We start from the raw sequence: 25,872 nt of genomic DNA, 5'->3' as shown, positions 1-25,872 counted from the left end.
CCTGTTTCCACTTGAAGAGTCTCCCAGGAGAAGCGTTTGGACTGCACCAACGATGGCACCGGACATCCAGTCGAGTCATTGCAAGTGACAGCGAAAACAAAAAGCAAGAGTGGGAGGCCAAACGTGATAGCGACGGTGGCCCAGCTTATAACGTTAGCAACGAGTGTTTTCAATTGGATATCAGAACACTCACAGGCCACCAAATTCGAATTTTGAGACAGTATTGGCCGGCATAGCATATAAACAGATGGATTGGTATATTCTGGGGAGTGTCATCTCGGGCCCAATCTATATAACCTACGATCGGATCCCGCGGCCGCGAGCATTGTCTTCCGTAATGGCGTGTCTTGCATGCTGATGCCGTCGCGGATTCCGCGGGCCCCATCTGGATGAGTGAGCTAAACCTCTTTCAACAAGGCACCAGCAAGGCACCAGTAACTTGATCGAATCGTTTCCTTTGACAGCTTGGTAGGCGGGTCAAGCCACAGGCGCTGACCAGGACAGGTAGCATGCTGTCGATGTCACCGTGCTTGTGTTGAAGGAGAGTAAGGCGAAGATCATTTCAAACATAGAGTGCAATTAACAATGTACTTGGAAGCTTACATACACACAGGAACAATCTAACCCAAGAAAAATACTGATTCATCATGCATATTCAGGTTAACTAAACTAAGTAATAACAAACACCACAGGATGCAAATGACCCGACCCATGCTATAGTAAAGTAATGCACCTCTGTACAACGCCGGATCCCGTCCGAACCAACAATCAACGATCAGCAATCAACAACCAAAGAGATCAAACGAAAGACATTCTCCATAATGCGGATAACGCTGAATATGCAATGAAAGAACAAGATAAAAGAGATGGAAGGTGGTCAATTAGGCGGTGAACACTCGATCCAACTGCCGGAGCGCACGCATGTCCTCGCCTCCAAAACCAATCTTGTCGCTGGGAATATCCCGTGGCCCTTCTACGCGGATACCAGCTCCGTGGGGGCTTCCCGATGCAGGTGTGATGGCGGGCAAGGGACCCGGAGGGGCGCCGTTGACTAGCGCTTCGATGCTGGGTACTGTTGTGCCCGTGCTTGCTTCTGCTGTTCTTGGTGGTGGATTCGGGCTGGCCAGAGGTAGTGTTGTCGGGGGCTGCTTTAGTAACCGCGGACTCGCGGGCCTTGGTGCCAGACCATGTTGCGGGGCGTGGAGCGACTGAATCCGGGGAGAGACGTTCGTGGCGGCTCCGTACCCCGGAGGGCTGCGTTGATGTGCATCGTCGACTGGCCGCGGAGAACGACCAGGGAAGACAGGCATGGACTGTGGACCGGTAACCGGCACATTAGGAGACAGTGCGGTTTCCATTTGGTGATGAGGCGGATGATGGTGGACGGGCCGTTCGTAATGATGAGGGAGACCGGGCTGTGTTGAGGGCGGCGGTAACGGGTGATGTGGCTGTGCATATGCTACATGACCATTGGCGGTTGTTACTGGAGGAAGATACGAGGGACTGTGACCATAAGCAACTGGCATAGCCGGGGGAGTGCCCATCGGTGTTGGGGGCCATGCATATGGTGGAGTATATGACTGCGGATGGCTGGCGCCATGACGCGGGTACCCGCCCATGGGATGTGGAGAGATCGTATATGCAGCACCGGGCATGGGGCCTCGCGTGACGACGGGCAAGTTCTGTTGGTCATTGACGGTCGATTCGGGATAGAGACCCTTTTGTGGTCGGACATGTCGCAGGGCGGGATCTGACGATGGTTGTTGAAGGTTGGCGGCGGCAGGATGTGATCGGGAGTAGTAGCTGATGAGATGAAGGTGTTGACCAGCGGAGGTGGTGATGCTGAAGGACTGCTTCATCAGACCGTCGGGTTTATATCGATAACCATCCGGTCCTTCATCAGGGCCTTCTCCCCGATCATCATCGCTTCCCCGTGTGCTCTCTGGTGTTTTGCCGGCTCTGGAGGCGGACTGCGCGACATTGCTACCACCACCTCCCCGCTTGCCCTCCATTTCACGATATGTTAGGAAACTGCCCGAGACCCGACTTGCGCTCCATGATTTGCCGTCTGTCCATCGTCGCATGCCTGCTTCGCGCTCATCCCATACAAAGACGGAGCCGGATCTGATGGATTGACGTTCTTTTTCGGAGAGTCGACGTTGGACGCGAGGAAGAAGACCGATGCGACATGCTTCGAAGAGAATGATGGCGTCCGCGGGAGTGCGGACGTGACCATAATATGTTTCCATTCCTATGTTTTCTGCTATTGATTGAGGCTAGACTAGAAAAGATATGTTAGTCTGGAAGTAAGGATAGGAGTATAGGAGAGAGCAACTTACTGAAAGAGAGCCTGTTGTGTCGGTGGGGTTGACGGGAAGAATCAGAGACAAACCAAAGGGGTAAAAGAGGGAGAGACAAAAAAGGGAAAGAAAGTAAGAAAGGGAAAAAAAAAAGCCAGTCCAGAGGAAAGGTAGATAAGAAATAAAGAAAAAAAAATTAAAATAAAAAAAGAAAACACAAGAAACAAAAAAGCTACGAAAACCAAAGAGGGGTGCTAGCGTAGTCAGCAATAAATAAGGCCCGACCAGCGAACAGACTCAAATAAACGAAGACAGGGAGGGTGGGTCTGTCTCACTGCCGAGAACAAGTTAACCTACGCTTGTCTGGTTGGCACCGGCGAACCATGGGATGTGATATTACTGTATATAGATACCTCCAAGATCGTGGATCTTATTCATAATAATAATATTATTATGATACCGTATTACGCGGTCTGATCGCGAATAGTGCTTAAGCTTAATTCTGTCGGACTGTACTCCGTACATCACAACAGTACTTTATCTGAATAGTACAGGCAGTGTAAATAAATATAGTACACTATAATAATATAAATATAACTATAAATGTTCATTTCTAATATTATATATTAAATAAGTGATATTAGTAGATGGAGTGTAGAATAGGCATCAACATACTGTACCCATACAGCCTTATGCTCGTATTCGCCGACCAACGGATGCGCGCGGATAACATTAAGCGTATCGCCAACAAAGTGTGCCCCACCCGGATTTAGTGGGAGTTTATTTACATACATACTCCGATACAATACTGTATTTCCATATCACAGGATCACGTATATTACAGGATAAGCATATTTAATATCACACGGAAGCGTGTTCCGTGGCTACTACAGGGTATTTGTGCAATCACCTGTACCTGTACACTGTACGCTGTACACTGCTCTATTACTCCTCGAAGCTGTGCTATACACTTGTACATGCATATGCATCCGATCATCCGAACGGCCTATTTGGTGGGGTAGCGATGGTGGATCTCGCGGTCCCTGCCGACTCACACACTCAGCAGTTCTGCCCATGTACAAGTACAATTACTCTGTACAATGATATCCCTTGCAATATACTAGTACTATGTTTGTATACATACCAATGCAACTCTGTGAAACGTTACATGAGCTTATCTCCACATAATCTGAGACGTCGATCATGCCATTTCGATGTCTATACAAGTACGGAGTACTCTGTATGTAGAGCCAGTATACCGTAAAATACAGCACCCTGAATATCCAAATAAAAATGCCAAGCGTCAATGCGCTGCAGAGCCAAGCATCCCCGCTTCGGGGTATGACACCTAAGTCCCCTAGCGGTAACATTATTAGGCCACTAGTCATATGCATCCTTTTTGCCGTGCTACCAAGAAGTTAATCTATGTGCTAATATATCTTGGCAATTTCCCACGCTGTATCGTAATATTACCTAATGTCCTGCATAGGTAAGATCAAGCGAGAATAGAGTTATTGCCGAGTCAACGCCGACTAACTTACGGGGGCGACTCGTACCTATCGCCTGGGTTAACGAGCCCCGCTGTCTCAGATCTGGCAGAGTACTCTGTGTTTTTATCTAGGCTTATCGGATTGCATTAGTTACCGTGCTTGTACTTGTATATTTATACGTACTACTTAGGTACTTGTACATACAGAGTGCTCCATACGTACGTACTACGGAGTACTCCCTCCGCGGAGCAACACAATAAAGTGACCCGCAGATCGGTGTCAACCATATTAACCTTACTCGCCCTCCCGTCTCGTCTGTGTTTAATAGCCCAGCAGCCCCCGCTTACTGCCACGTGGAACTTTCATAATACCGTACTATGTATCACCTGTTATTGTACTCCGTATCAGTTTAGCGACTGCCGACTTCCGAATTACCTCTTTGGGAACTCAGGGTCTTAGGCACATAGTACCCATTTCAGCATGGACCACGAGGCACAATTCTAGAATTAGACTTTAATAAACTATTTGGTTCTGTACTTGGTTACGGGTTACTGGGATTTCACGTCAATGGAGGAAATATGAATGGGTCTGCATAATGTAATGCCAAGCTCGTGTCCACGGTTGAGGTCGGCGTTCACCGGCTAAGCTTAACTTGTCGTCTGTTTACCTGTTTATGACCCCTATACATGTACAATTTGAGATTTAAATTTATACATACACTTCATAATCATGCTATTGCACAGCGCTAACAGTCCGCCCGCTTAAAGTGCCGCGGAAACGCCACCACATCCCGCACACTCGACACCCCCGTCAAGTACCCCAGAAACCGATCAAATCCCAATCCAAACCCGGCATGCGGCGCCGTTCCCCACCGGCGAAGGTCGGCGTACCACTGTAGTTGGCCGAGATCCTCTTCCGGTGACAGGTACGGGTACAACGGCTCCTTTTCTTTTTCCTTTTGCTTGGCCGACTTTTTGATTGCCTCCGGCGAGTCTTCCGGCAAATAGGGGCGCGGTTTAATTAGGCCGCTCGAGCGCATGTTGGAAATGAGGTTTTCGAGTCGGTGTTCGCGGAGGGAGCCTCCGGCGACTTCGCTGACTTCTGGTAGTAGAAGATCGAAGCAGGCGACAGTCTCTGCGGGAGTGGTTGTGTCAGGAGAAGATGGGAGCATGTAAAACGGCTTAACCGTTTTGGGATAATCGGTTACGAAGACGGGACGACCCTCGCTGAGCACGTCCACGATGTACTTTTCGTGTTCCAGCTGGAGCCCCTCTTCCCATACTGGCGGGTATTCAAACGATGCGCCACGTTCTTTGGTGGCTTCTTGCAGCGCCTGGATCGCTCCTGTGTACGTCATCCGCTGCCACTTCGGACCATCCATCAAACCATCCCATCTCTGTTCTAAGGAGCATTCATTTTCCGTAGAAAGGACCTCCTGTCCAATAGGCGAATCGTACAGTCGACGAGTCAAATCACGGAGAATATGCTCAACCGAATCCGTCAACTCATCCATACTGTACATGAAGTTCATCTCAGCCTCAAGCATGTAGAACTCGCTCAGATGACGGGGCGTATCGCTCTTCTCAGCCCGAAATGTAGGCGACAGAGCCCACACATTCCCCAGCTCCGCCGCATATGCCTCGAGATGAAGCTGCGACGATACAGTGAGGTACTTGGGCGCTCCGAAGAAGGGTTTCTCCTCCTTTGATTCTATTGCTTCCCGCGGTAGGACTGTAAATGTCTCGCCGGCTCCCTCGCAATCGGACGATGTGATCAATGGCGGTTGCACCTGTGTAAACGCTCCATCTGGGTGTGATCGAAAGACATTCCCTAGCTGGTGTATGCATTCTGACCGGAATCGCGAGAGGAGTGAGTGGGACGGCGTTCGGAGACGGAGATGGGGGATCTGACGGAGGAAATCGGGCGAATGGTATTTCTTTTGGATCGGATATGTCTGTCATTCACTGTCAGCTCGTAGTTCATGGGAGTACAGTTCATCTCGTATAGCAGGTAGCTCACCTCCGGCTCCGCCGCGCCCACACAACTCACGCCCGTCGTCTGAAGCTCATGAGTCTGACTCTTGCCCGGCGGGCAAGGTGTCCAATATCCAGATAACTGAACAGCTGCACCAGTCGACAATCTAAAGCAACCAGTCCATCAGAATCGAATCACCAATTACTCCGCGGGAAAAGAATCCTACTCCGCAGCCTGCTCCGGTTTCAAAATAGCCTGCACTGCTTCCAACGACGACCCATCCGAGACCTCTGCGAAAGCAAATTTCTTCTGTTTCCGTACCGATCGGATCAACCCCCTCACTTCAATTTGTTTATCCTCATGCTGGCTTTTCTCGCCATGTTTGCTTTCGCGGAGGAGCTGCGCGCATCGGAGGAACGTGGGGCGGGATGCGGTTGTCCGGGGATTATGGTTTAGCCTCGCGACAGACGTGGCAAAGGTGCGTCGCCATGTCTGCATTTCTTGAATTGGGGGTGGTGGCTGGTATCGGATCGTTGTAAAGAGATTGTGGGTTTGACTTTTGACGATGTCCGCTGTTAATCGGCGCGGTGTTCGGTCCGTTCCAAAGGCGGAGTTGAGATAGTACAGCTACGAACTTCAAATGGACAAATTGATAAACTATTACGATTTTATTTTATATCTAGAGTATCAAGCAAGCATTTAACGAGAGGTAGATTATCGACCATTCAAAACAATCCTATATAATTAACCTTTCCATACCCTATAAAAGCAACCCTAGCTCAGGGGAAGACAGAAAATTAAACATCAATATCCCGAAATCTGCTGTAGCCAACACCAAAAGAACAAGAACAAGAAATCATATCATCATTTATCGCCGTTGGGAGTACACTTTCCTCTCATCCTCAATCATTTCAATAGCATCAGCTACCTTGCCATCCGCTGCGGCTGCATAGACTTGGAGTCTCTGCGGCCCGCCTTCTTCAGCACCTCCATACCCCAAGCTAACAAGCGTGTCCACACAATCATCGACACGGCTAATGGTAGACGGATGTCTCAAATTGCGGTCCAAAACTGGGTATTGGCGCTCGTCTCCAGCGGGAAAGCTCCCAGGCATGTTACGATAAGAACTTCCTAAAGGAGGCGCCGACTGGTTATTTTGTGGATTAGATAGAAGAGTGTGAATCTCAGTTGCCCGCCGTCTGAGCTCTCTGGTTGCACTGGGAGTCTCCGTAGGAGCCATTGGATCAAAAGGACCCGCAAGCCTTGATGCTGGATGAGCAGGCATCATGGTGTTTGACCGACGAAGCGGGTGATTGTCGTGTCTCCGGTGTTCCGGACTTCGATGGGACCGCGACCTATCTGGGAATGGAGACCGCTGAGGAACAGTGTTTTCGGCCCCATTCGAAGTACGTCGTCTAGGATTCGACTCAGTGCCCCGGCGCTGATTAGCCACCATGTACGCATCCAACTGGGAGACTGGTGGGAAGCGGCTCATGCCGGACTCCATACTCAGGTGGGGCAGAGGGCCAGATGTTGGAATATTAGAGCAAGATGACCGCTTGCTACATTCTGGGATAAGAGAAGGATACCGCGCAGAAAATTCTGAATCTTCATTATCCCGATCAAGCAGCGCCGAGGTTTCAGCCAATTTCTTTGTAGCACGTGAGGTCTGATTCGGCCCTGTCGAATCATCGATAAGTTGTCGAGGTCCTGGTAGCTCCGGAGTGCTAGGAATAGCACCCGCACTGTTCGAACCAGGCCGAGAGGCAGACCGATCGTTATCATGCGAAGCATGTACATCTGTGATGGGGATGTGGTCATTGAATTCGAGATTGATCGAATGTCCATCGATGAGAATCCCCTGTAAGGCTTCCAATGCTGCCTTGGCTGCATGAATCGAAGCGAAGTACAAGTATCCAAAGCCTGCATGCTTCCTGGTTTGCCAGTCAAGTGGTAAATGTACTTCAACAAGGAATCCTTGCGAGGCAAACACATCTTTGATCATCTTCTCCGTTACGTTGAACCCCACGTTGCCGATAAACAGCGACTTCTTTGCAGCGACCCCATTTTGCAAGGAGCCAGACGTATCTGACGCAGATGTTTGATTATAGGAATCAGGTCTGGAGGCAGGAGCCCACCCAAATTGCCATGGTCGTGACTGTGGTGGTGGTGGGTGGTGAGGGACGCGAGACCACGGATGAGGATGATGGGGTTGCCAGAACGAATTATGGATTGGATGTGTTTGGAACGAAGGTACTGGTGGCGGTGGTGGAGGAGCGTGGTGATGAGGAAAGCTGGGATGGGGCCGAGGTGGAGGGAGATGGAAGGGATAGCGAGGACCGAAGGGATGGGGAGGAGGCCCTCTGTGAGGCAGATCAACAGGCTGCAAACCTGGACCTGGACGGAGTGGCGCCTGGGGTTGCTCGGGCTGCTGCGGCTGTGCCGAAGGACCAACATTCTCATGTCCACCAGGAGGTCCAGTGTTGCCCGACCCCTCCTTGACTTTATTCGAATCCAAGCTCTCCTTCTCGTCATCGAAAGGTGCGTTTGGACGGGGCTGCTGAATGCCGGGTGTAATTTCGGGTTGAGACGACACACGAGCGTCTTCATGATGACCTTGACCCTGACTTGTTGTAGTATTGCATGCCAATTCAGCCTCAAATGCTTCAAACAAGGTCTGACCCATCTCGCCAAGTTCGGATGCCATCGTTCGTAGACCATTCACAGTGCTGGCAGCCACGCCCCCGGGCGTATTGATGTTTCCTCCTTGAGCTCTTGCTGCTGCTGCTGTATCATTGAGAGCATCGCTCAGAGTCCTCACCCGGGATTCCATAGCAGTGAGGGCTAGTTGCAGAGTGCTCTCAACATGTTCAGGAATTGCTCTTTGCACATCCCGGACTTGCTGTTCAATGCCTGGCATTCTTGACCTCATGTCAGAGCCGAACGTCCATGCACCAGATACTAAGTGATGCAGAGTTTGAGTAAAAGAATCAGCTGCACTCTGTTGTCCATCACAGCCTGCTGTCTGGTTCTGGCCCGCTGAAGCCGAGAGGTTTTTCTGTGCATGCTCTCCATCATTTGAGATGTGCGACGCATCTAGGAGTTGGGCCAATTCTGTTTCGAATGCCGTCAAAAGAGGTTCAGGGGACTCTGTCGAAGCAGAGGTATGCTGATGGTTGGTATCGACTGTATTCTCACCATCGCGGAAAGGTGAAACACTCCCCTCTGACTTCTGTTTAGTACCATCCACTTCTGGGTTTCGTAAGACCGGAGACTGAGTATCAAGCCCATATTTCTTCCACAATTCGGTAACAGAGTTCGATCGACGGATGTCGAATATATGCATGGGTTTATCATCGTTGGTACTAGCGGATTGTTGCGTCAACTGCGACCGAATCGGGACATCGACGGCTTCGTCCAAACGCTGGGAGAGCTCAAGAGAAGATCCAACCTAGCAATGTTAGCAACAAATTCAAGGGAAAGAGACTCTCCAGTAAGCTTACTGTAATGACCTCGCCGTCATCATCATCCGGATAGGTCAGCCTGGCTCGAGGATGAGTGGAGGCTATCTCATCGTAATCGGAAGACGATAGCTGCACAATTCCATGATGTTTTCCGGATCGTGAAGGTTGTGTCTGGTGATCAATGACTGTCTGTGCAAAGTTCTTTAATGATTCATTAGAGTCTTCTTGTGGCCGGGGACCATGCAGGTCCCTTATCTGGAAAGGCTTGAGCATAGTCGCGATATACTCCGGAGTAGATGATGTTATCCAAAGTCAACCATGCGTTTTCGGAGATTGTTGCAAGAGGCGTCTTTTCAGGATATCGATATGATAGAAATATTAGCAAGTTGAATAGATCATTAAGTTGGATAGGATGATCGTCAAGGCGTTCAGGGACGATTGTCGTTGATGAAGCTGCTGCTGACGGTGTCGGGGGCGACGTTATCAGCGGTTGGAGACGTTCAAGCCAAACCACCAATAGAGGAAGAAAGAGTCATAATAGCAAAAAGTAGGAAGTTGATGAGAATAAAAAAGACCAAGTCCTCCTTTCTCGATAAATCCCGATGGAAAAAAAAAAAAAAATAAAAAGATGATGTAGGACAGGCAACAGGATAATATAGTAACGGTTGATGGGAAGTTGTAGCTTATCCCCGCGCGGTCGCCGAAGAAAAAGGACTGAAGTCACGACACCTGCTAACGACATTCCTACGAGAGAAGGAGAGAGACCGACAACTGGACTCATATGAATATGCGACTCGTTTACCACGTTGTCTCTTATTATTGACTGTCTTCTCTCTTCGTTGCCTGTGTTTTATTTAGAAAAGTTTTGAATCCTGATGTCAATGAACTTGCGACAATCTAGAACGCGACCCCTCTGTACGGCGCTCCACGACGCCGATGGCCTCAAACGACTACCAAAAAATATTGACTCAACACTCCTTTAAAGAACTTCAATGGCTCCGAACGATTCCCGATCGACGCATCCGAATCCCCCGGTCGAACTGAACGTAAAGCAAGTTGTACTTGGCGACCTATCATTCCAGACGTGGTACCAATCGATATACCCCGAAGACCTCGTGAAAAAGGACAACGAACTGCTGTACATCTGTCGCTGGTGTTTCCGATACTCCTGTGACGTTGATGCCTACGTGAAGCATACGCATACCTGCGAACATAGGACGACACCTCTCGGAACTCAAGTCTACGACCATGGAGGGTATTCGGTGTGGGAGATTGATGGGGAGGAGCATAAACTATTTGCGCAGAATATCTCGTTGTTCGCGAAGCTGTTTGTTGACCACAAATCCGTTTTCTTCGATGTTGCATCCTTCCTCTTCTATATCTTAACGTTCACCGATCCCAATGACCCCGAGAACTACCATATACTGGGATACTTTTCGAAGGAGAAATTATCGTGGGATGCGAATAATCTGGCCTGCATTTTGATCTTCCCACCGTACCAACACAAACAGTTGGGAAAGCTGTTAATGGGTGTGAGCTACAAGCTGAGTGGTTGGGAGCGTGACACGGGTCTGGTTGGGGGCCCGGAGAAACCCCTGAGTGAAATGGGTCATAAGAGCTATGTCCGTTTTTGGGAAGAGCGGCTGGCTAGATATTTCTTGACACGCTTGTGTGAGCACAATGACTCAGATGAGTCGCAGTCACAACGGCAGAAAGGAAAGACCTCCAAGGGTTCCCGGAAAAAGTACCCTCAGGAACGGATATCTGTTCAGAAACTTGGTCATGCAACAGGCATGTTGACCGAGGATGTGATTACTACTCTGAAGAGCATGGGAGCTGCTGAACCCGATACGAAACCTCCGCAATCCAAACAGACACAATCCTCTACAGAGGCTGAAGAAGACAGTGGTCAGACGGTTATTCTTCGAAAATCCAAAGTGTTGGATTGGGCTAAAACTCATAAACTCACCCTGGGAGACCCTGTACGAGAGGAAGGATTCCTGGGTGATTATGCCCTGACAAGCACACCGGAAGAAAGCACGATAGAAAGCCCAGAAGAGGATGAATAATGTTTTTGCTTTTTTTATCTCCTTTTCTTTTCGTTTATCGCAAGTGGCTAGATACCTGTACTATCGATGGTTTATATAGACTTAGTATTCCTACCCTAGGGTAGACTAATTATGCTCGAGCGCAGTTAATGAATTGTATTATTACTTTATACTGGATTGATTAAAGAGAATGTAGTCCATGAGTAGGCAATAATTGTATTTATCAAGTACATTCAGACATAGAATTTTCGATACTAAAAATATAAGGATGCCCAACATGAAATTATTCTTTAAGATCCTCTTTACACAAACCCCAATCTTCTATCTTTGACTGCGTTACTCCTCCATGCCACCGGGACCACCTGATTTACCCATCTGCCTGGCCTTCAGGAGCTCGTCACACAGGAGAAGGTTAGAGGCGATACCCGTGCTCGAGGCGATGCAATTACGCAAAACACGGAAACTGTCGAAAACACCCTCTTGCACGGGGTCCATTGGCTGGCCTGTTGCCAGGTCCAAACCAACCACGTTGCCCTCATCACGCTCATCCTGCAATGCGGCAATCGAATCCTGAATGTCGTGTCCAGAGTTGGCAGCGAGGGTCTTGGGAATCACCAGGAGTGCATCGGCAAAAGCCTTAACACCGTCCTTAGCCTTGCCCTTGACAGATTTGCGGACCTTAGACTCCAAGTAATCGGCACACGCAATTTGGAATGCACCGGCACCGGGAATGACGCAGCCGTCGACGATGGTGTTGTATACCGAACGCAAACCATCACGGACTGCGTCCTTAACTTGTGCAATAGTGTGCGCATTGGGCCCCTTGATCAGAATAGTGACGGACTTGGGGTCCTTGACCTCCTCAACAAAGGTGTACTTCTCTTCACCGAGTTGGTGTTCATAGACCAGACCAGCCCATCCTAAGACGTCAGGCGTAAGGTCCTCGACGCTGTTTTGGGCACTACCGCCACAGACCAATTGTAGACGTTCCATGTTCCTTCGCTTAGCTCTTCGGAGAGCGACAATTCCGTTCTTGACGAGGACATCCAAACTCAAGGGGTCAATACCCTTTTGGTTAATAACAACAAAGCCCTTCTTCGGGTCATTGCCGCAGACCTCCTTCTTGAGTTCAACAATCTTTTGCAATTTAGAGTCCACGAACTTGCGCTCACTCTCAACAAGCTTATCCCTCTGTTCAGCGTTCGAATAATAGAAGCCAGAGTTAATCTCAGACTTTTCATATTCAAGACTGACGTTTAGTGTCAGGATGAAAGCATTCTCGACTCGCTTAGGCATATCAGGGTGTCTCGCACCGTGGTCCAGGGCAAGTCCACGGATAAGTTGTGTGTCAGACGATACACGATGTTGCATTGTCATGATTTCGACCATGTGCAAATCTGGCTTCTCGGGAGCCCGGTGGATAGCAAGGACGGCATCGACGATATCAGGTGTGAGCTTCTCGGCAAGGGCGCCGTTCAATTTCGTGGAGAGAGAGGTACGAGCGACGGACAGCAACAGCTCACGATCCGCATTCCGCGTCAGCTTGAACTGGTCGAGGAACTGTACAATAATCCAGGTCAGCCCAGCCCCCAACAAGAAACCATATATCATCACTGACGTTCAACGCCTCTGTCTTTGCGATCTCATAACCGTCCGTAATGACACGGGGGTGCAATCCCTCTTGGATTGATCGATCGGCCTGCTTCAGAAGCTCTCCAACCAGCAAAACAACCGACGTCGTTCCATCACCGGTAATGTCATCTTGTGCGGTGGCAGCCCGGGCAATCATAACCTTTGTCACATCAGTAAAGGGAGTGTTATCGGATAGGGACAGGAGGGTAGCTCACGGCTGTCGGGTTCTGGATTTGCTGTAATTATTGTTAGTACTTGTGGTCAACCAAGCTTTGAGGAAATAAACCAACCATCTCTCGAAGCAACACATTTCCATCCTTTGTCAGTTTGATCTAATTGATATCTCCGTCAAAAATCATATTCTGCAATCTCAGGGGCGAGAAAAGTTCCAACATACTCCGCCAGCACCGTCCACAAGCCTAGTAACTTTTTGTCAGCTATACCACGTTTTCATACAGCCCGGGAAGCAGGAATATACATTTTCAGGGTTCCCGACGGACCCAGGTTCGATTTGAGAACATCCTGAAGACCTTCGCCGGCGGCGATGTTCACCTTCAGAGCCTCCCCTCTCCGCTGGTCATTGTCAGTGTGTGTTTTCGTGACTGAGGGGTCTGATAGAGGGGCGCTCTCATACCCTCGACTCGGCCTTGGGGTTAAGTAACTGGGTCGCGGACATCTCTGCAAAAAGGACAATGTATAGACAATTTATTCCACACTCAGAAAAATTGCCAAAATGAACAAGTTTGCTGGCGATATCGACACCCAAAAAAGAAGCCCGCGCTGGTACTGAATGGTGTGTCCCGTCGAAGGCGGTGAACGCTTAGTATTGGCAAAAAGCCCACATTCGGTCTTCGCACTAGTGCCGCGAAAAAAAAGAGCTCCGACGTCTCGACTCTGCAAATCTTGACCTCCAGCATTTTCACCTCCGCGTCGACGCCCGGTCAAGCATATACAGTCGCAGACTTTTGTGTGGTTCGCGAAGGGGATCTGTCGCTTAAATTAAGAATCACCTTTTTGCCTTGGTTTCTTTGAGTCCGTGACTCAATTTCGCCATGGCTGACTTCCTTTTGCTAGAGGGCCCTATGGGTTACTCGCTTTTCAAGGTCGCCTTCCAGGGCGACAGCGTTGGCAATCGCCTGAAGGAAGTTCAGGAAGGTGTCAATGATTTGGCCAAGTTTGGAAAGATGGTTGACCTGGCAAGTTTCATGCCTTTCGAGTACGTGCCTTTTTTTTTTTTTTTTTTTTTTTTTCCCTTCCGTCGCGACACCGGTGGCCTAGGAAATTTTTTTTTTACGGACCGCTTACAAAAAGAATAGAAACAACAAGCAGGCCCTTAGTGAGATCAACGATGTTTCAGAAGGTGTTGCCTCTGAGACTCTCGTTTCTTTCCTCGAGTTGAATCTTCCGAAGCCGAACAAGAACAAGAAGGTTGTTCTGGGTCTTGCTGACAAGGCTCTTGCTGGAAGTATCAAGTCGGCATTCTCTTTCATTGAATGTGAAACCGGAGATACCAGCGAGGTTGTTCAGGACATGCTTCGTGGACTCAGATTGCATGCCACTAAGCTGCTGAAGCAGCTTCGCGAGGGAGACATGGACACTGCCCAGCTTGGTCTTGGTCACGCTTATTCGCGCGCTAAGGTCAAGTTTTCCGTCCAGCGTGATGACAACCACATCATCCAGGCTATTGCTATCCTCGACCAATTGGACAAGGCTGTTAACACATTCTCGATGCGTGTCCGCGAATGGTACTCGTGGCATTTCCCTGAGCTCGTCAAGATCGTGTCGGACAACCAGCGCTACGCCCAGCTCGCTTTGTTCGTGAAGGACAAGAAGAACTTGACCGATGAGCACAAGCACGACATCGCTGCTCTCGTGGAGGATGATGAGGGTGTCGCCCAGAGCATCATTGACGCCGCCAAGCACAGTATGGGTCAGGAAATCTCCGAGTCCGACATGGAGAACGTGATCGCTTTCGCCCAGCGAGTCGTTAGCCTTTCTCAGTACCGCAAGTCTCTGCACACTTACCTGATCTCCAAGATGAGCGTCGTCGCGCCTAACCTTGCCGCGCTGATTGGGGAAATTGTCGGTGCTCGTCTTATCTCGCACGCTGGTAGCTTGACCAACCTCTCCAAGTACCCTGCATCGACTGTCCAAATTCTCGGTGCCGAGAAGGCTCTCTTCAGGGCTCTGAAGACTAAGGGCAACACTCCTAAGTACGGTCTTCTGTACCACTCCTCGTTCATTGGCAAGGCCGGTCCTAAGAACAAGGGTCGTATCTCGCGATTCCTTGCCAACAAGTGCTCCATCGCTTCGAGAATCGATAACTTCTCCGAGCAGCCATCCACTAAGTTTGGTGAAGTCCTCAAGAAGCAGGTTGAGGAGCGCCTGGATTTCTACGCCACCGGTGCTGCACCTACTAAGAACGAAGTCGCCATGGTATGTCTTGACCTTGGCCTCCTCCGAACTAGAGTATTTGCTAATTAGTATAGAAAAACGCGATGGACTCCGTTCTTGCGGACATGGATGACATCGACGAGGACATGGAGGACATTGTCGAGTCCCCCAAGAAGGAAGAGAAGAAAGAAAAGAAGGACAAGAAGGACAAGAAGGAAAAGAAGGAAAAGAAGGGTGAGAAGGAAGAGAAGAAGAAGAAGAGGAAGTCGGATGCTGGCGAAGGCGAATCGGAGAAGAAGAAGCGGAAGCACGACAGCGAAGCCGAGCCCTCCAAGAAGAAGAAGAAGGTCTAAAAGCACCATTTCCCGGGACTTCGAGGGCGTCGTTGTGGCGTTGCATGGGTGATTTGATTTGATCTGATATATTCTCTGATGTTTTGTCGCATTTGGTTTTTTCCTTTTCTCCACGACTTGTTGGGCTGGGTACTTGTAAATTATTCGATTTAGGCCTCTCTGTCGTGCTAAAACATGTCTGTAGTTCCGTAAAATCTATTATTCTGGCTTATTCTATATGGGCTGCACCTTGGTCACTTATGCTGTGTTACTCTCGCGTCTCTGTAGTCTAATAAGCGGGTTTCCGCCCAAAGACAAATGCTGACTCCTCGTCCCCAACCCCTGGTGTCAATCATAATACTCACGTTGGCGCCTCCAGCAATGACACTCTCGTTATGGCATCTCAGGAAGCTCACAGTCACACTGGCTGATGAACACATTTGATTGTTGAAGTCTGCTTAAACATTCGCTAAACTTACCATCTCCTTCCCGAAACTTATCGGTGAGCGCAACCCCGCGATTATGCCAACGACTTTACCAATGGCCTACAGTTCGCCCAAGCGCAAACGAGTCTCATACGAATCTAACGAGGATGGTCCATCAGCTTCTTCGCCATCACCGGCTGTACCGGAACTAAAGCTTCGGGAGGAAGAGAGCCTGGGGGGCAATAGTCCGCGAAATACTGTCGCCAGCCGCTTCGGGGAGTTGACATTACGAGGGGACCCATTCTCTGGCATTTCCTTTGCTGAGGAGCCAACGGCGGCGTCTGTACAAGCAACATTCTGGGATGGTTCGCATAGCGACTCTTATGGCTTGTCCCGAGCGCTTTCTACTGGCGAAGGCGACGCCAACTCGAGTGAACCATCTGAATCCCCTGCGAACATTCAGGGCCAGTCCGAAAATGAAGTTACAATAGCGCCTGCTCCGTCTACCCCGCAGCAGAGTCCCCGCAAGAAAAGAGCCCTTTCAGGGAAGCAGTCGACACGCGCCAGACGGGGATCACCTCCACTTATTAGCGATGAGGACGAGGGCCCGCTAACCTGGCATGACTCCGAAATTACCGGTCACCTATTATCCGACCCTAATGATGATGGGTACGGCATCAACGGGGTTGGGTTCAGACCTACAACGGCAATTGCTTGGGCCAGATCGCAGAGAAGGCAGAGGCAAGTTGCAGACTGGAAGAGTCGCGAGGCGCGGGAAGCGCGAGAAAGAAGAAGGGAAAGGAGAGAGGGTATTGAACAGGACAGGATGCGCACCGTACAAAATGGTGCAATACAGAAGAAAGTAAAATTCGATGTCTAAACCCTCAACATGACATACGATAATCCTACACACTTTGCTGCATTTTTAAATCGAGCCTTTTACTTGGGTATATTCGTTCTGGCGTTTTTATAATGGAGTTTAGACGAGTTTGGGGCATAAGAACAGTCAGGCTTTGAAAAGGCTTGGGGTGTCTTCATATACATATCGTCTATTTTTACAGTTCATCCGCTCAAATTATACAGTGACGATGACCAAGTGAACTCCATGACTCCCTGATGATAACCATAAAGCCTACCAAAATTTGTAGTTCGATGGGTTGGTCCAGCTCTTGCGTCGTTTTTCTTCCGCCAAATGTGCGGCTTCCTCAAGCTTCTGCTCTTTCTCCCGTTGTTTCTTGACCTTAAGTTGGTGCATCAATTCGACTGCTTGCTTCATGCCATCCAATTCCTGAACACGCCGCCGTTGGCAGAACTCGTGCGATCCTAACGAAGTGATAGCGAAGGTGCCGACAGCCCAGTTAGAGGCAGTCCATAATGAACGCATACCTAGACACAATGCCATCAGCCTCAAGTTGGACTATGTAATCAGAAGGTCTGTCATTATATACCTCCCAGAATAGCCCTGATACCCCCCACGCCAAACGCCACACCAATTCCCAACATCAAAGCATCGCGCGCGCAAGGCATCTTGTAGAATGTCGTCAGGTCTTTGGTGGATAGTGACTTCATAGCTTCCGTGACCGTAGCTTCCTCCTTCTTGGAATTGGATACTGTTCCTGGCAACATATTGGCCTGATCCTCGGGGTTCCCGAATGCGTCCCATAGCTTTCCGACTTGCGACTTCGGTGCTTCATATTTCGGCTTCCGCTGCGATGGTTCTTGTGGGTTGTTGCTCTGCGTCAACTCTGCGACCGGAAGGTTCGATTCCCGTGTATCTTCCGCCATGGTCCAGGTATTGTTTCGCAACTCCTTCGCTTTCTGAATCACAACAATGTGAATATCTTGAACCTCCCACCGCGGGACAAACTCATGTGGATCTCACGGATTAAATTATAATCCGAGAGTATCAATTCATCCCAAAGCGGATGGTTATACCGGCCTTTCACCAGCGCGCGTAGAAACACGAAACGCGTCGGGATCGCCCGCAGAAAGGCGTAAGCTAGATTCGGAAGTCCTGGGTTCGATGAGATTGTGTCCAACATCTTATACCGTTTGCACCTGTTATTTACTCCTGATGAGGCCATTTTCAACGATATTTATGCTCCGCTAATACCCTCGCATCTTCCATGTCCAACGAGACTCGTCCCTACACCTCCTCATAAGCGACCCTAGGCCCCGGCTCCGGCGGGCGAGCGCACCGTAATGCCTTCATTACGAAAACCTACGAAGTATGGGAACAACAAGTTCCGGTCTGGTGCTGCATCCTTCAATCCGAAACGAACAAAAACAGTTGAGTTCTCGTCCCTTCGATCTACAGAAGCAACATCGCAAGATGAGAAGTTCGAGTGGATTCGGTTGGCGAACAATATCGACGAGGCCATGGGCTTCCCGCGCTTCGAATCCGGCGAAAGGAGAGAGGGGTGGTTGATCAACATGCACAGCACCTCGATAGAAGACTCGAATGTCCCTGGAGGTCGCGCCGGTGTGGATTATTATTTCCTCGAGGATGACGGTGGAACGTTCAAAGCAACTGTCGAATATGATCCCTATTTTCTTATCGCCGTGAAGAAAGGCCGTGAAGTCGAAGTCGAGGAATGGTGCAGGAGGATGTTTGAAGGACTCATAAAAAAGATCACGCGGGTAGAGAGGGAGGATCTCAACCTGCCGAACCATTTGCTAGGACATCGCAGGGAGTTCATGCAGTTGAGCTTTGCAAATGTGAGCCATCTGCTGGAGGTTCGCAAGACCCTTCTCCCTCTCGCAGAGAAAAACAAGAAGACTGTGAACGTGATGGATACATATGTGGAAATGACCAGGTGTGTTAAAGCTTTTGAAGACTCGTTTTTCGTGTGGCTAACAAATTGAAGTGCGAGTGCTGGGTTTGACCTCTTTGACGACGAACTAATTAATGAGACACGACCTAATGGAAATATAAACGCAAGTGATTTTATAATTGATATTCGAGAATATGATGTTCCTTATCATGTCAGAGTCGCAATTGACAAAGGTATGTATCACGACCGCCTACTTCACATCTGAGTCCATTAACTTATAATCTTTAAGACATTCGTATAGGAAAATGGTATAGCGTGGAGGCGAAACATGGCGTCGTCGGATTGAGCTGCATTGAAGAGCGACTCCAAAGAGCCGATCCTGTTGTTCTTGCTTTCGATATCGAAACGACGAAGCTGCCACTCAAATTCCCCGACTCCGTTATTGACCAGATTATGATGATTTCATACATGATTGACGGGCAAGGATTCTTGATTACGAACCGTGAAATAGTCTCCGAAGACATCAGCGATTTCGAGTACACGCCAAAGTCCGAATATCCTGGACCATTTATGATCTTCAACGAGCCAGATGAAAGGGCTGTTTTAGAGCGCTTCTTCGAGCACATCAAGGAGGCCAAGCCGACGGTCATTGCCACATATAACGGTGACTTTTTCGATTGGCCTTTCGTCGAAGCCAGAGCGAGCGTTTTGGGGATCGACATGTACACGGAGATCGGCTTTCGAAAGAATAGCGAAGACATCTACCAGAGCGACCACTGCGTGCACATGGATTGTTTTGCCTGGGTCAACCGTGACAGCTATCTCCCACAGGGAAGTCGTGGTTTGAAGGCCGTTACCGTTGCGAAGCTGGGATACGACCCCGATGAACTCGACCCAGAACTGATGACACCATACGCAAATGAACGCCCGCAGACGCTGGCTGAATATTCAGTTTCCGATGCTGTCGCTACATACTACCTATACATGAAATACATCCACCCTTTCATTTTCTCGCTTTGCACGATTATTCCTCTGAACCCTGATGATACCCTGCGGAAAGGAACTGGTACCCTGTGTGAAATGCTTCTGATGGTTCAGGCATATAAGGGAGAGATAATCCTGCCGAACAAACACAAAGATCCTCCAGAATCTTTCTGGGAGGGTCATCTGCTTGAATCCGGAACTTATGTCGGTGGCCACGTCGAGAGTATTGAAGCAGGTGTCTTCCGAAGCGACATCCCCGTTACTTTCAAAGTCGACCCCACTGCCTTCGATGAACTGTTACGAGACCTAGATGCGGCCTTGAAATTCAGTATCGAAGTCGAAGAAAAAAAGTCGCTGGATGATATTGCGAACTACGACGAGGTCAAAGACCAAATAGCAAGACTATTAATCGACTTGCGAGACACGCCAAATAGAGATGAGGTGCCATTCATCTATCACTTGGATGTCGCGTCCATGTATCCGAATATTATGATCACGAATCGATTACAACCCGACTCCATGATCCAAGAGTCCGATTGCGCCGCCTGCGACTTCAACCGACCCGGAAAAACGTGTGACAGGAGAATGCCCTGGGCATGGCGTGGGGAATTCCTTCCTGCTAAGCGCGACGAGTATAACATGATTCGACACGCTGTCGCAAACGAGAGGTTTCCAGGCAAGACAAAGAATAGTCCGATGAGGTCGTTTGGAGACATGAACGCTGAGGAACAAGCGGCCATAGTCAAGAAACGGTTGCAGGATTATAGTAAGAAGATCTACCACAAGATCCACGACAGTAAGACGATGGAGCGGGAGGCCATTATCTGCCAACGAGAGAATCCGTTCTATGTGGACACTGTCCGAAGCTTTCGTGATCGGCGCTACGATTTCAAGGGTCAACAGAAGGTTTGGAAGAACAAGACTGATTCCCTCAAGTCGTCAGGTGCACCTACAGCGGAAGTCGACGAGGCCAAGAAAATGATCATTCTTTATGACTCTTTACAGCTTGCCCATAAGGTCATTTTGAACAGTTTCTATGGCTATGTCATGCGAAAAGGATCTCGCTGGTATTCCATGGAGATGGCTGGTGTGACCTGTTTGACTGGTGCTCGCATCATCCAGATGGCACGGGAGCTTGTTGAGCGCATTGGTCGACCCCTGGAACTGGATACTGACGGCATCTGGTGTATGCTTCCCGGAACATTCCCGGAAAACTTTTCTTTCACTCTAAAGAACGGCAAGAAACTGGGAATTTCTTATCCTTGTGTCATGCTGAATCACCTTGTCCACGGGAAGTACACAAATCATCAATACCAGACACTTGTGGATCCGAAGACGTACCGGTATGAGACGCATAGCGATAACTCCATTTTTTTCGAAGTCGATGGACCGTATAGGGCTATGATCTTGCCTACGTCGAAGGAGGAAGACAAGAACTTGAAAAAGCGTTATGCTGTTTTCAACCCTGATGGTTCTCTTGCAGAACTAAAGGGTTTCGAGGTTAAGCGGCGAGGAGAGTTGAAATTAATCAAGATCTTCCAAACGCAAATTTTTCGTTTCTTTCTGGAAGGCTCAACGCTCGAGGAAACGTATGCGGCAGTGGCGAGAGTGTCCGATAGATGGTTGGATGTGCTCTACGATAAAGGTTCAACCCTCGCCGACGAGGAACTCATCGAACTTATTTCCGAGAACAGGAGCATGACCAAAACACTCGAGGAGTATGGGTCTCAGAAATCGACATCTATCACCACTGCGAGACGACTGGCAGAGTTCCTAGGCGAGCAGATGGTTAAGGACAAAGGTCTTAACTGCAAATACATCATTTCTTCCAGACCAAGGAACACGCCTGTCACCGATCGTGCTATTCCAGTTACGATTTTCTCAGCCGAGGAAAATGTGAAACGGTACTTTTTGCGGAGATGGTTGAAAGACGACCCTGGCGACATGGATCCCCGAAGCGTGATTGACTGGGACTACTATCTGGAGCGATTGGGCTCAGTCGTCCAGAAGCTCGTCACGATTCCTGCCGCTCTTCAGAGGATTCGAAACCCAGTCCCACGAGTCTCCCATCCGGATTGGTTGCAGCGGCGAATCAATGTCAAGGACGACAAATTTAAGCAGAAGAAAATGACCGATCTCTTTGGGAAGTCAGAGAAGAACCCTCTGGCGGATATATCAACAAACATCCTTGAGCATCGTGTCCAACATGCTGGTGACATGAACGAAGTCATTGCATCCACGCAGAAGTCGAAGGCGTCGCCAAACGAGAAGACATCACAGAAACGAAAGCATCCTGAAGGCCTTCCCAAGACGTCTCTCGACCCTTACGCCAGTCTACCGGCGAAGATGCCGTCAATTACAGAGGACTATGTCGGATTTCTCAAGTACCAGAAGCAGAAGTGGAGGATTCAGAAGCAAGCACGTGTGCGTCGCCGTCAACTTTTTGGCGAGAAACCTAACCTTGCCTCTGATTCTCTGAGTAATTACTTCCGAAACCAGGCTGAGTTGCTTTATATTAGTACTTGGCAAGTGCTCCAACTCTGCGAGACTGGCAGGCCTGGCATTGTACGAGCCTTCGTCTTGATCGACCAGAAAATCCACACCCTCACCGTCAAAGTTCCACGGCAGATCTTCATCAACTTGAAGCGTGACTCCCTTCCCGATGTCGACGTTCCAGACTGTGAGGTTGAGAAGGTCAACCACACGTTGCCCAATGGACATCCTTCGGTCCATTTGTTCAGGTTGACCTTGTCTGAAGATGTCTTTCTGCAAGAATCCGAGAAAATCGGTGCGCTCCTACAACATCCAAGTATCGAGGGTGTCTATGAGAAAAACATCCCGTTGAATGTCCGTGCTGTGTTGAAGCTTGGTAGTGTATGCACATTTGACGAGGAGCAACGAGGAGTGCTTGGTGACGGATTGGACAAGGGCTTTGATCTCTCGGCGCTATGCCATGCCAACTCTGAGCAGCCCTACCTGTTGGATTCAAACATGGCTTACCACTACTTGTATCACGTTGTCTCTGGCGACAGGCAAATATTCGCTCTTTTTTCGACCACTAAGAGCGAAGCGCACATTGTCATCCTCAACCGCACACGAGACGTTCAGGGTTTGCCCAATGTCGACAAGATTTACACGGAACTCCTTGGGCGTAGAGCGCAGTCCATGGAGGGTGACCCAACGGAAGGTGCATTCCTGTACCAAGATAAGATCCATTTCAGAACTACGCAGGTAACTACTCGGAGAAAAGCTCATTTGGAGATTGGAGACCTGGTCAAGAAACTCAGAAGCGACGAGAGCATGCCCGCCATCCTTGTGATTCAGTCACAGCAGAGAACTCGCCTGTGTCACGACATCCCCATTTTGAAGGAGTACCCGGTTTTGCCGGTGAAACCTGAGATATCAGATATGGATCTTCCTCCACTTGGGTGGCAATCCTTCATCGCGAGACGAATCGTTACTCACTATTTGTATCTCTCTGCCTGGATTGAACACCTGACTCTGCTTGCAAGATACGGGGACGTTCCTCTCTGCAACCTAGAAAGCGACGACCCTCGTTATCTCATTGACATATCCTACGCAAGACGACTTCAGCAAAGCAACGTTGTTCTCTGGTGGTCCTCTAGCCCACGGCCTGATCATGCTGGATACGAGAAAGACGATATTCTCGGCCCTCTGGAAAGGGTCAACATGCCTCAAGTTAACATGCCCGGGGCTTACTCAACCGTGTGCATTGAGCTAGAGGTCCGCAACCTTTCCATCAACACCATCCTCACCTCTTCCATCATCAGTGAAATGGAAGGGGCTGATACGCTACTGGCTTCAAACGAATCATCAGCAGAAGCTAACGGCTCTGGCGTGCTCTACTCGGAAAAAGCTTTTGCTTCTGCCGGTGCTCTCGTCCTGCGTGAGATGGTGAAGCATTGGTGGACGGAAGCCTGTGAAGGGAATAGTATGGCCGATATCATGGTGCAGCATCTGATTCGATGGGTGGAGAGCCCAAATTCGTGTCTTTACGACCGCTCATTGCACCATTATGTGCGGATGCTGTCGCGAAAGTCATTTCAGCGCCTGATGGTTGAATTCAGACGCGTTGGGTCAAATGTCGTTTTTGCAAGCTCCACGCGCCTTCTCCTTCAGACTACCAAGACCGAAGTGGGCAATGCCTACGCGTACAGCCAATACGTTCTGAAGTCCATCAGGGCGAACCCCTCGTTCCATTTTATTGACCTTGAGATCAAAGAGTATTGGGACTACTTGGTTTGGTATGATGAGTTCAATTACGGAGGCAAAGGCTGTCGGGAGGTTGTCGGTGATGACGAACAGGAACTGGAAACGGTGATGCATTGGCAACTTAGCCGTTTTCTCCCAGCACCAATGCAAACCATTTTCCACGACTGGGTTGTTGAATATGTCGAGCTGATGCACAATGTCAAACGGCCCGACGACGATGAACTCTCGTCGACCCCTCGACTAACGCAAATCCCTCGCCGCTTCATCGAAGCGGAGACCGACGAGCTTACTTCAATCCTGACGGACCGGTTTTCGAAACCGCTCAAAAAGCAAATATCCGGCCTTATCCGCCGCCAGCGTGATGAAATGCTACACCCCGAGCTTGCATCCGACTACGCCTTCCCGGTTCTCCCCGGAGTGCTGGTGGACCCTAAAGACGACAAGCGCAACCCCGCATTGGAATTGGTGAAACTTCTCATGCAAATCCTGAGTCTATCCAAGATGACCACTCTGGAGTCAAGACTGCTCCGACGAGAGTTGCTGGCACTATTCGAGGTCCGCGAATTCAGCAAAGAAGGTCGCTTCGAGAACCCCAGTGCAAGCCTGAAACTTCCCGAGATAACGTGTAGTGCCTGCTGTCTAATCCGAGACCTGGACCTCTGTCGCGACGAAGACGTTCTCCCCGACCCTGAGTCAGATACGAGCAAAGCTACTACTAAGCCCTGGCGCTGCCCCTTCTGTCAGACCGAATACGACAGGTTGGCACAGGAGGAAATCCTCATCGGTCAAGTTCACGGTATGATTGCCGGTTGGGCCGCGCAAGATCTGAAGTGTGGCAAGTGTGGCGGGCTTAAGATTAGTGATTATATGGAGCACTGCTCGTGCAGTGGTCCTTGGGTCGAGACTATGGATCGGAAAGAGATAGGGAAGAAGCTTCGGGTTCTGGAGAGTGTAGCGAAGTTCCATGGGCTCAAGTTGCTGGAGAATGTTGTGGAGGAAGTGCTAGCTCAGATATAGTCTGCTGTTTTTATTTCTGTTGCCCTTTGTACAGTTGATTGGAGTCATATGGTGTTTTTCGGTAGTATATACAGCATTGAACCTGGGCGTTCAGGAACGGGTTATTTGTGGGTTATTGAACTCTAGATACACACAAAATATAATGCATCAATCTATTCCTGCTATTGGCGTGCTACTTCTTCACATTGCTGTAGAGAATGCCCTGATAGAGTATTTGGATCAACCGGGCGATCCACAAAAACAGCCTTCAAGACCCTCGGCGCTTGGAACCATAATCTTATATCCAGCGGCAAAACTCCTTTCTTCCGCTGTGTTAATTAAATCCCCCCATTTTCTACTGCTGCCGCTTTTCACTGCTTTTCGTCCGGTTCTGCTTCTTATATATACCCTCGACTACGTGCGAATCGCCGACTCGTTGTACCTTCCTTCCATCCCACCCACCACCCCGCAAAAGGCTGCTTCCGCCGCACTGCGATTACGAATCCCGAAGAGGGAAGAAGGCGATAACCACTACGGAATATATTGTATATAGATCGGGACCGAAGAAAAGCAATACTCGCTAGTGTTTATTGTCAGAGGTGAAACCTCCAAGATCTTCGACGCCCGATTTGTCAGTGCGCTCGTGATTCTCATCTGACCGATTTCGCTGACGGAATCCAAGATAACAGGAGAAAACGAAACGAAGCAAAACCATATCATAACACTCTTACGCGCGCGCGCGCGCAACAACGATACGATACGATTTATATTCCGGTTTCGATACCGATCCCTCCTCCCTCAAAAATATACTCCTGTCCCAGTCCGT

At 49.4% G+C, this 25,872-nt stretch overlaps 9 protein-coding genes across 9 annotated transcripts; 4 read left to right on the top strand and 5 right to left on the bottom strand.

Moving 5' to 3' along the window:
- Positions 1-573: 573 nt before the first annotated feature.
- EURHEDRAFT_409527 (camp independent regulatory protein) lies at positions 574-2,479 on the bottom strand. The gene is made up of 2 exons (XM_040781098.1): positions 2,340-2,479; positions 574-2,281 (listed from the first exon to the last, which is right to left on the bottom strand). Exon 2 carries the CDS (start codon positions 2,247-2,249, stop codon positions 882-884), a length of 1,368 nt encoding a protein of 455 aa, XP_040641883.1. The 5' UTR covers positions 2,250-2,281; positions 2,340-2,479; the 3' UTR covers positions 574-881.
- Positions 2,480-4,535: 2,056 nt separating this feature from the next.
- On the bottom strand, positions 4,536-6,262 carry EURHEDRAFT_375149 (asparagine--tRNA ligase SLM5; the record flags this gene model as incomplete). Its single annotated transcript, XM_040778718.1, has 3 exons — positions 4,536-5,744; positions 5,810-5,930; positions 5,991-6,262. The coding sequence occupies 3 exons, from the start codon at positions 6,260-6,262 to the stop codon at positions 4,536-4,538; spliced, it is 1,602 nt and encodes a 533-aa protein (XP_040641882.1).
- A 370-nt stretch (positions 6,263-6,632) lies between these two features.
- On the bottom strand, positions 6,633-9,501 carry EURHEDRAFT_448975 (uncharacterized protein; the record flags this gene model as incomplete). Its single annotated transcript, XM_040783776.1, has 2 exons — positions 6,633-9,215; positions 9,268-9,501. The coding sequence occupies 2 exons, from the start codon at positions 9,499-9,501 to the stop codon at positions 6,633-6,635; spliced, it is 2,817 nt and encodes a 938-aa protein (XP_040641881.1).
- Positions 9,502-9,940: 439 nt separating this feature from the next.
- Positions 9,941-11,452, top strand: EURHEDRAFT_494492 (putative histone acetyltransferase (MysT1)). The gene has a single exon (XM_040785664.1). It carries the CDS (start codon positions 10,221-10,223, stop codon positions 11,295-11,297), a length of 1,077 nt encoding a protein of 358 aa, XP_040641880.1. The 5' UTR covers positions 9,941-10,220; the 3' UTR covers positions 11,298-11,452.
- A 19-nt stretch (positions 11,453-11,471) lies between these two features.
- EURHEDRAFT_409523 (chaperonin-containing T-complex subunit CCT6) lies at positions 11,472-13,712 on the bottom strand. Its single transcript, XM_040781097.1, has 7 exons — positions 13,543-13,712; positions 13,387-13,481; positions 13,306-13,327; positions 13,199-13,240; positions 13,124-13,144; positions 12,895-13,068; positions 11,472-12,836 (listed from the first exon to the last, which is right to left on the bottom strand). The coding sequence occupies exons 1-7, from the start codon at positions 13,582-13,584 to the stop codon at positions 11,613-11,615; spliced, it is 1,620 nt and encodes a 539-aa protein (XP_040641879.1). The 5' UTR covers positions 13,585-13,712; the 3' UTR covers positions 11,472-11,612.
- Positions 13,713-13,794: 82 nt separating this feature from the next.
- Positions 13,795-15,894, top strand: sik1 (snoRNP complex protein NOP56). Its single transcript, XM_040781096.1, has 3 exons — positions 13,795-14,124; positions 14,225-15,344; positions 15,398-15,894. Exons 1-3 carry the CDS (start codon positions 13,961-13,963, stop codon positions 15,653-15,655), a joined length of 1,542 nt encoding a protein of 513 aa, XP_040641878.1. The 5' UTR covers positions 13,795-13,960; the 3' UTR covers positions 15,656-15,894.
- Positions 15,895-16,144: 250 nt separating this feature from the next.
- On the top strand, positions 16,145-16,939 carry EURHEDRAFT_449280 (uncharacterized protein; the record flags this gene model as incomplete). The annotated part of the gene is made up of 1 exon (XM_040783800.1): positions 16,145-16,939. A coding segment is annotated over one exon (795 nt), but the record flags the coding sequence as incomplete, so codon positions are not given.
- Positions 16,940-17,191: 252 nt separating this feature from the next.
- EURHEDRAFT_449141 (COX20 family protein) lies at positions 17,192-17,844 on the bottom strand (the record flags this gene model as incomplete). The annotated part of the gene is made up of 2 exons (XM_040783789.1): positions 17,192-17,445; positions 17,508-17,844. The coding sequence occupies 2 exons, from the start codon at positions 17,842-17,844 to the stop codon at positions 17,192-17,194; spliced, it is 591 nt and encodes a 196-aa protein (XP_040641876.1).
- A 417-nt stretch (positions 17,845-18,261) lies between these two features.
- On the top strand, positions 18,262-25,067 carry EURHEDRAFT_449009 (DNA polymerase epsilon catalytic subunit POL2; the record flags this gene model as incomplete). Its single annotated transcript, XM_040783780.1, has 3 exons — positions 18,262-18,875; positions 18,927-19,066; positions 19,123-25,067. 3 exons carry the CDS (start codon positions 18,262-18,264, stop codon positions 25,065-25,067), a joined length of 6,699 nt encoding a protein of 2,232 aa, XP_040641875.1.
- Positions 25,068-25,872: the final 805 nt, after the last annotated feature.

Source organism: Aspergillus ruber (assembly GCF_000600275.1).
Source record: "Aspergillus ruber CBS 135680 unplaced genomic scaffold scaffold00004, whole genome shotgun sequence".
NCBI lineage: Eukaryota > Fungi > Ascomycota > Eurotiomycetes > Eurotiales > Aspergillaceae > Aspergillus > Aspergillus ruber.
Note: the sequence above shows the minus strand (reverse complement) of the source record. Positions and strands in the feature narration are given on the sequence as shown.

Bases quoted from the DNA above. Each gene is read 5' to 3' on its own strand.
- sik1 (XM_040781096.1), top strand. From the start codon at position 13,961: ATGGCTGACTTCCTTTTGCTAGAGGGCCCTATGGGTTACTCGCTTTTC. The intron at 14,125-14,224 runs GTACGTGCCTTT...CAAAAAGAATAG, and splicing joins GCAAGTTTCATGCCTTTCGA to AAACAACAAGCAGGCCCTTA. The intron at 15,345-15,397 runs GTATGTCTTGAC...TAATTAGTATAG, and splicing joins CTAAGAACGAAGTCGCCATG to AAAAACGCGATGGACTCCGT.
- EURHEDRAFT_409523 (XM_040781097.1), bottom strand. From the start codon at position 13,584: ATGTCCGCGACCCAGTTACTTAACCCCAAGGCCGAGTCGAGG. The intron at 13,328-13,386 runs GTATATTCCTGC...AAAAGTTACTAG, and splicing joins CCGTCGGGAACCCTGAAAAT to GCTTGTGGACGGTGCTGGCG. The intron at 13,069-13,123 runs GTGAGCTACCCT...GATGTGACAAAG, and splicing joins AAATCCAGAACCCGACAGCC to GTTATGATTGCCCGGGCTGC.
- EURHEDRAFT_494492 (XM_040785664.1), top strand. From the start codon at position 10,221: ATGGCTCCGAACGATTCCCGATCGACGCATCCGAATCCCCCGGTCGAA.
- EURHEDRAFT_409527 (XM_040781098.1), bottom strand. From the start codon at position 2,249: ATGGAAACATATTATGGTCACGTCCGCACTCCCGCGGACGCCATCATT.